The 9,089-nt window shown below is 34.5% G+C and overlaps 1 protein-coding gene across 1 annotated transcript; it reads right to left on the minus strand.

Annotated features, from left to right (window-relative positions):
* Positions 1-2,349: 2,349 nt before the first annotated feature.
* LOC120116622 lies at positions 2,350-6,991 on the minus strand (the record flags this gene model as incomplete). The annotated part of the gene is made up of 3 exons (XM_039137047.1): positions 2,350-3,582; positions 4,138-5,391; positions 6,425-6,991. Coding segments are annotated over 3 exons (3,054 nt in total), but the record flags the coding sequence as incomplete, so codon positions are not given.
* Between the last annotated feature and the right edge of the window lie 2,098 nt (positions 6,992-9,089).

Consider the following 9,089-nt stretch of genomic DNA (forward strand, 5'->3'; position numbering starts at 1 on the left):
CACACCAAACATATAAGTTCATACCATCTATAAATTCAAACAAATTCACAATCCACGAATTCAAACATTCCAAAATATTCAAAATGTTAAAACAATAAGTTTGGAAAACAAAGTAAAATATTTAATCACATATCCGGATCAGGAGGAGGAAAACGAGCTCGCATAGCGGCCATTTAGTTAGTGAGGTCATTAATACGTGCATTGGTTGCTTCATTATTTGCACGCATTTCCCGAAGAATTTCTAATTGTTGAGCTCCCATTGTGGATAAATGGGACTCTATAGAATTAAAGCGCGAATCCATGGTCGCATATCGGTAATCAAATGTCTCCATAAAAGATTGAAAATATGGAGGCATTTGAGTCGATTGTTGTGCTTGCTCTTCGGGCTGCTCCTCGGGCTGCTCCTCGGGCTGCTCAGGTTCATCTTCAGCTTCATCGATGTCTCGCATTAATTGCTCAAGCTCGAGATCTTCGTCAGCTTCGGGTGGAGGTTGTGAAGAACTAGCTCCCGGAGTAGTTGCAGAAGATCGAACCCATTCCCCGGTTTCCTTATCCTTAATCCATCCCGCTCTCGTTAAGGAAAGAAGGTTAATTTGTTTCTTAAGAGGAAAAACGGCATCTAGACCGACTCTAAGCCCAGCTTTGGAAAACAAATTACTCAAAATACAACCGTAAACAAGAGATGAACAAAGTTTTTTATTAGGAACAAGATTTACGGTTTCAACAATTTCAGCAAAAATAATCTGTGGTAGGTTGATTTTAATATTGTTTTCGAAACAATGTAACCATCAAAGATCTAAGGCTCTAAGAGTAGAATAATGACCTCCAGATGGTCGAAACCACCAAGAAATCATTAGATGAAGAAAACGTTCATGAAGGTCTAGGACACTTGCACTATCCCTTCTTTTATAACGAGATCCTAAAACCTATTTTTCATTTGAAATCCCTTCATTATCTAATCCGAATGTATTGGCTATGTAAGCTGAGTCAATATATAAGAATTGTCCTAGAAGGTAGGAACGAATTCCTATGGTTTCGGTTTCAGTTTGGTCTTTAACACAAACGGAATTAGAATAGAAAATACGAACAAGTTGATGGTAAACGATGGGTTCAAGGTCAAAGAGTTTATCAAATTTCCACTCTTGTAAAAGAGGAAGATATTTAAAATTGATAGCTAACATAGCTTGACGAGAAGGAATACGTTCTTCCCGGATTTTGTAAGAGTCGAAATATTGATAATACCAAAAACGATGATTTCTAGGACCAGGATGATTGAAACACGAATTTTGAATAGTCAAATTAGGATCAATAGGATTAGGATTAGAAATTGGAATAGGTGGAGGATTTGGAGGTGGATTTGGTTGTCGGTGTGAATGACTAGATGAAGACCTAGCACGTTTAGGATTAGACATGGTGAAGGAAATCGGAATAGATTGGATAACCTGCAATTTTAAAAACAAATGTATGCAATTCAATTAATCCCAAAACTCAATTGAGTCCTCAATATTTCAAGGTTCTCTAAATCAATCCTAATGGGCAAAGTTTTTGAAAAACTTTTGAAAAATATGGTTTTGAGAAACAATATATGTATAGTTTTCATAACAACAACATAATTTAATCAAAACACAATGATTTGAAAAACAACAAAATTTTTTTTTAATTTCAAAAATGTAAAAATTTTGGAAAATTTTTGTGCCTAGAACTAATTAAAACTAATCCTATGTTCAAAATCAATGAAATAGAGAGTTTAGAAAAATTTACCTTGAAAGATGAAGATTGAGGGGATTTAGATGTTGTTTGCATGATTTTAATGATGATTGCAAGCTTAGGAGATGATATTTGAAGCGATTTCCGATTAAAATCAATGATTTGAGGCAAGAATGGAAATTTGAGAGAGTAGAGGTAAGAAACGACGTGAAGGAATAAGAGAGGGTTTGAGCAAATATTGGGTTCTGCCCGTGCTAAAACCAGAACCCCAGGGGGGTATCGATTCCCCTGTGGGGGGAATCGGTTCCCCTTCAAAGGGGGAATCGGTTCCCTCAAGGGGGGATCGATTCCCTCTGCACCAAAATGCTAAAATCCAATTTTAAACACCCAAAATGCTAAATTAATTTCCTCTAGTGGTATTGGCAACTCATATATTGAAAATTAATCATGTTCAAACAATTAAATTAATCTTTAAACGATATTTGAACATAAAATTAATTTTTTATCACGAATCATAAACTCCCCCTAACTAATAGCAATGAATGCAATCAAAATTTACTATTATAAGCATTTTTCATTTATTATTAAAAGTGTTGAATTATTTTAAACACTACGTGAAGATAGGTCAGTTAAACCTAATTCTCTCCTAAGTGTCCAAAACCTTTCCTTATCTAAGGGTTTTGTAAAAATATCCGCTAATTGATGCAAAGTATCAACAAATTCTAGAACTAAATCTTCCTTAGTGACATGGTCTCTAATGAAGTGATGTCTAATTTCAATGTGTTTAGTTCTAGAGTGTTGGATGGGATTTTTAGTGAGACAAATAGCACTAGTATTGTCACACTTGATAGGAATAGTACCTACTTCAATTCCATAATCAAAAAGTTGTTGTTTCATCCATAAAACTTGTGCACAACAACTACCGGCTGAAATATATTCCGCTTCAGTGGTAGATAATGCAACACAATTTTGTTTCTTTGAAAACCAAGAAATCAGCATATTTCCAAGGAATTGGCAAGTACCGGAGGTGCTTTTCCTATCTATTTTACATCCTCCATAATCCGCATCAGAAAAAGCATGCAAGTTAAAGCTAGAGTCTCTAGGATACCAAAGTCCTAAACTAGGAGTGTCCTTAAAGTATCTAAAGATTCTCTTAACAGCTAGTAAATGTGATTCCTTAGGACATGATTGAAATCTAGCACATAAGCAAACACTAAACATAATGTCCGGTCTACTTGCAGTTAGATAAAGCAAAGAGCCAATCATTGACCTATATAATTTAACATCTACACATTTACCTCCTTCATCTAAGTAAAGCTTTGTTGAAGAGCTCATTGGAGTGTCATGAGGTTTCCCATTTTCCAGTCCAAACTTCATGAGCATATCTTTGACGTACTTAGCTTGATAAATGAAGATGCCATCTTTTCTTTGCTTGATTTGGAGTCCCAAGAAAAATGAGAGCTCCCCCATCATGCTCATCTCAAACTCACTTTGCATTAGCTTAGAAAATTCTTGGCAAAGAACATCATTAGTAGAACCAAATATTATATCATCAACATAAATTTGAGCTACTAATAAATCTTTACCTTTATGCTTTAAAAACAATGTAGTGTCAACATTTCCTTTTGAAAAACCTTTTTCAATTAAAAAATTTGACAGTCTTTCATACCAAGCTCTAGGAGCTTGTTTTAAACCATAAAGAGCTTTTGTCAATTTAAGAACATGATCTGGAAATTTTGACTCTTCAAAACCTGGAGGTTGTTCCACATACACTTCTTCTTTTATAAAACCATTTAAAAATGCACTTTTAACATCCATTTGATATAATTTAAATTCATGAAAACATGCAAATGCTAATAACATTCTAATTGCTTCCATCCTAGCTACGGGAGCGTATGTTTCATCATAGTCTATGCCCTCTTCTTGAGTATACCCTTGAGCAACAAGTCTAGCCTTGTTTCTCACTATATTACCACTCTCATCAAGCTTATTCCTAAATACCCATCTAGTACCTACAGTAGATTTATTACTAGGCCTTTCAACTAATGTCCATACTTTACTTCTCTCAAATTGATTTAACTCTTCTTGCATAGCCATAATCCAATGTTCATCATTTAATGCTTCTTTAATATTCTTAGGCTCTATGCATGAGATAAATGCAACATAATTACAAATATTTCTAAGAGAAGATCGAGTTGTTACCCCTTTTGATGGATCACCTATAATTTCACCATCCTTGACATAGTTGTACTCTCTTGGATAAGATACTTCCCTTTCTTCAATGGTTAGATTCTCAAGAGGATCATGAGTTTCCTCATTTTTCGTTTCTTCCTTTGATGATGGTTCTCCAACTTCATGTCTAACGTCATTTGTATTTATAACACCTACATCATCATTCACACAAGAATCCTTCCTCGAAAGGGGATTATCATCGAAAACAACATGTATAGACTCTTCTACAACTAAAGTTCTTTTATTAAATACACGATAGGCTTTAGAATTTAAGGAATAACCCAGAAAAATTCCTTCATCACTTTTAGCATCAAATTTGCCAAGGTTTTCTTTACCGTTGTTTAAAACAAAACATTTACATCCAAAAGGATGAAAATAACTAATGTTAGGCTTTTTATTTTTGAAAATTTCATATGGAGTTTTCTTTAAAATTGGCCTAATCATTACTCGATTTACAACATAACAAGCGGTATTTGTGGCTTCCGTCCAAAAATATTTTGGCAAATTATTTTCACAAAGCATGGTTCTAGCCATTTCTTCTAAAGTTCGATTTTTCCTCTCAACAACTCCATTTTGTTGAGGGGTTCTAGGTGCTGAAAAATTATGACTAATACCATTAGAATTACAAAATTCAATAAATCCAAGATTTTCAAATTCAGTGCCATGATCACTCCTAACACTAGTTATAGAGTAACCCTTTTCATTTTGGATTATTTTTGAAAATGTGATGAACTGTTCTAATGCTTCATCTTTAGTCCTTAAAAATAGAACCCAAGTATATCTAGAATAGTCATCTACCAAGACAAATGCATATTGTTTTCCACCCAAGCTAGTAGTCCTAGTTGGCCCAAAAAGATCTACATGGATCAACTGTAATACTCTACTAGTTGATACGTCATTAATGGATTTAAAAGAAACACGCTTTTGTTTTCCTTTAGCACAAGCATCACAGATTTTATCATTATCAAATTTAAGCTTAGGCAACCCTCGAACTAAATCACCTTGAATTAGCCGTTGCAAAACACTCATACTAGCATGTCCTAGTCTCCTATGCCATAACCAACTATCATGTTCATCTTTAGCAACTAGGCATAAATTAGTCATATCAAAAGAATCTAAATGCACCATGTAAATGTTCCCTATTCTATGACCAACAAGCATAATCCGATTAGATGCAATGTCAATGACTTTACAACCATTAATTTCAAATAAGACATTGAATCCTTTATCGCATAATTGACTAATACTTAATAGATTATGCTTTAATCCATTCACATATAAAACATTCTTAATTTGTATGGAAGAGGTATTACCTATTGTACCAATACCTTCAATGTGACCTTTTGAATTGTCTCCAAAAGTCACTTCTCCTCCATTTTTGGCGTTAAGCTCAATGAACCGGCTTTTGTCTCCGGTCATATGTCTTGAGCATCCACTATCAAGGTACCATGAATTTGAATTTGTTTCCTGTGCCTTGTAGCAATGCTCATTTCCCTACAAACATAGATTAATTTCTGATTTTTGGTACCCAAATTCTTTTGGGTCCATATTCATTAGTTTCCAAAATCCTAGTCCCCTTAGGTATCCATTTGTGTAGGATATTTTTATCTTTAGTAGTAATGAGTTCTTTAGGAACCCACATACTTCTAACAATTTTTCCATTAGAGGTTATTTGGGGACCTCTATGATTGTAGTTTCTAAAACTTTTTCTAACAAAGTTGGATTTTGAATTTCCACCTTTTTCAAAATGTTTTGTTCCAACTTTATCAAAAGAAGTTTTAAGATCATCAATTTTCTTTTGATGATCATCATTGATCTTTGAAAGTAAATTTCGCAAATCTAAATTTTTCTTTTCAAACTCTTCTAGTTTGATTTGCAAGTCTTTGATTTTACTTTCAAGATCGTTGTTGGTTTTTGATATGAGTTTGTTTTCATTTTTCAATTTTGAAACATCATTTTTATATTTTAAAAATAATTTCTCATAATCCGAAGCCAACCCATTATATTCCTCTAATAACTCATCATAGGATAAATCATCAAAATCGGATGAGTTAGAGGTTACCTTAGAATCTTCCCCAAATGCCATCAAGCACAATTTAGCTACTTCTTGTTCCTCTTCATCGGAACTTTCTTCATCGCTCCATGTAGCCACATGAGCCTTGTGCTTATTCTTTGATTGACCCTTTTTCTTCAATTGTGGGCAATCATATTTAACATGCCCTGGCTTTTTGCATTCGTAGCAAATGATTGGGTCCTTCTCTTTCGGTTCATTTTTGAGGCCTTCATTTCGTTTGAATTTTCTTCCTCGATAAGGTCTCATCATTTTTTTGAACCGTTTGGCAAACAATGCCATTTCCTCGTCATCGTCATCGTTATTCGAATCACTCTCATCTTTTGTGGATTTGAGAGCAACTCCAATGTTTTTATTCTTCTCCTTCTCCTTTGGTGTCTCGTCAATTTTGTCGAGGTCCACCTCATCTTCGAGCATCATTTCATGAGTGAGGAGTGACCCAATTAGCTCTTCAAGAGTTAAGGACGTTAAGTCCTTAGACTCGATGATTGCCGTCTTCTTTGATTGCCACGATTTTGGGAGGGAGTAGACTAACTTCCTCACAAGCTTTTCATTTGAAATGATCTCTCCATATGATTTGAGACCATTGACAATCGTTGAAAATCTATCTGTCATAGCTTTGATATCTTCATTTGGTTTCATCCTGAAATTTTCATAGCTATGCGTTAGAATACTAATTTTAGATTTCTTTACCTCATCGGTACCTTCTTGAGTGACTTGAAGTTTGTACCATATTTCTTTGGCGGTTGTACACGATGAAACTCTTCCGTATTCATCTAGTCCAAGAGCACAAAAAATGATATGGATGGCTTTGGAGTTGAGCTGGAACATTCTTGTCTCTCCTTCACTCCACAACCTTGGATGAGTGAGAGGTTTGATGTATCCTTCTTCTACAGCATTCCATGCTCCCATGTCACTTGCTTGGATGAAGTACATCATTCTATTCTTCCAATAGGCATAGTTAGCTCCATTGAAGAAAGGAGGCTTGTTGACGGGCATCGAATCGAGACCGGAGTCGAAGTTTGAAGCAGAGGCCATTGATGACTTTGATAATCGATATAACTCTTCCCGAATCGACTCAAGAGGCGATTAAACCTTCAAATGAGTTAGGCTCTGATCCCAATTGTTGAGTTAATCGATCGACGGAATTAGCCAAGAGGGGGGTGAATTGGCAATTAAAAATTCGGTGGAAGCTTTTGCAGAAAATTGAAAAGATTTGCACAGCGATTTAGAGTGGTTCGACTTTCTCAATCAAAGTCTACGTCCACTACCTTAGCTATCCACACTAAGGATTTTCCAACAAATTCACTAATTTGTTCTTTCTTTTGAGACCAAAGAGATAACCTTACAACACCCTTAAGAATATACCCCAATTCTTGAGAACACTCTTTTCCCAAAGAGAAGATTACAAATTTGCAAACTTACAAGGAAAACCTCACAAGGTAAGATGTTTGTACAATTCTAGAACAAAAAAAGAACACTCAAAGATAATTACAAATGAGCACAAATGGTGTTCTTGAAAGCAAAATGAATATTGAAAGGAAAATTGGCTTGATTTGCACAAACTTGGTGTTTGATGTTTTCTCTCTTGTTTCTCTATGGTTTCTTCTTGATCAAGGGCTTCAGAACTTGTTTAAATACACCTTGAATCACTTCTGAACGTTGGGGATGATTAGTGAAGATCATATAGCCATTTTAGTGTGAAAACAATTAATAAAACAGTTTGGAGCGTGGGGGGAATCGGTTCCCCTCATAGGGAATCGGTTCCCTAAGTGTAAAATTCAAATATTTCGACCGTTGAACAGGGGGGAATCGGTTCCCTCCGAGCATTCTGGAAATCTCGGAGCCAAACCATTCAGGGGGAATCGGTACCCCCTTGGGGGAGAATCGGTTCCCTCTGAGCAATCTGGAATTTTTGGCTTTGAAATGGTTCGAAATACTTTGAAAGATTATTTTGAAATTGTTTTAAGATTAAAACTTAATTTTACACTTAAGTAAGGATTAAAAATGATTTTTGAAATATTTGGAGTAATGTTTTGATATTCGAATAATTATATCGAATATACTTAGAAAATCATTTTGGAAAATCTTAAAATTCATTTAACTTAATTTGTTATATCGAAATATCAAAAAATTTTCAACTCAAAGGAATGTATAAGCAAGTGTCAAATACACATAAATTAATCAATGAGTAATAGTATATGTTATAAGTTATGTAGACTATGATGTTATAATAATTAATGATTCTTTTGGAAATATTTACATAATTGTTTTATTATTTTACTATACTCAGTATTGTCTCACTAGGTCATAGACTTAGCATGTGAGTGTTTTCACACGTAGGTTCAAAGAGATTCGAGGAGTAAGCCGAGTAAGCTATGGCAGAACAACATGACTAAGAAGATTATCAGATCATAGAGATTTTGAATTGCACGTGTTTATTATTTGAAATGTTGTTGGCATGTACTAAAATGTTTAAATTGTAGATGCTCTGATATATTACTAAGTTTTCATTTTTCTTTGTTAATAAAAGTAAAAAGTCAAAATTTATACGGATTTTCAAAGTTTTCAAGTGTTAAGAGTAAATGTGACACCTCAGATTCATATCTGGGTCGGATACATGTCGGGGGTGTTACATTTATTGCTATCAGAGCTTAAGTTGAGTCATATTGGTATCAGAGCTTAAGTTGAATCAAGTTTTCAAAAAAACCGGTCGATCGACTATCCAAAAATGTTTGGTTTGTACATGCCAACGAAATAATAAAAATCTAGATATGATAGTGTAATGAGTATGTTATCCTTGCTGGTATAGTTAAATGATTATAGTTTAATAGATATAAGACTAAGAGGTCTTCCGAAGAGAAATGAGAAATAGAGTTGATAAGAGAAGTAGTAACTCGGTAAAGTGAATAGAAAACGCCTCAAAGAGTATTTTCCAGATGATGGACGCAATTTTGAAGTTTTTCCAATCATCTACTTCCCCGTTATTAGAAGGAATGTTAGTAAAGAGTTAAAAAGTTTAGAAACACCTGAGTTTAAGGGAGAATCTGAGGAAAGTTTTGTTTCTGCAAATTTTTGG

This window comes from Hibiscus syriacus, unplaced genomic scaffold (assembly GCF_006381635.1).
Source record: "Hibiscus syriacus cultivar Baekdansim isolate YM2019G1 unplaced genomic scaffold, ASM638163v2 tig00110299_pilon, whole genome shotgun sequence".
Lineage (NCBI taxonomy): Eukaryota > Viridiplantae > Streptophyta > Magnoliopsida > Malvales > Malvaceae > Hibiscus > Hibiscus syriacus.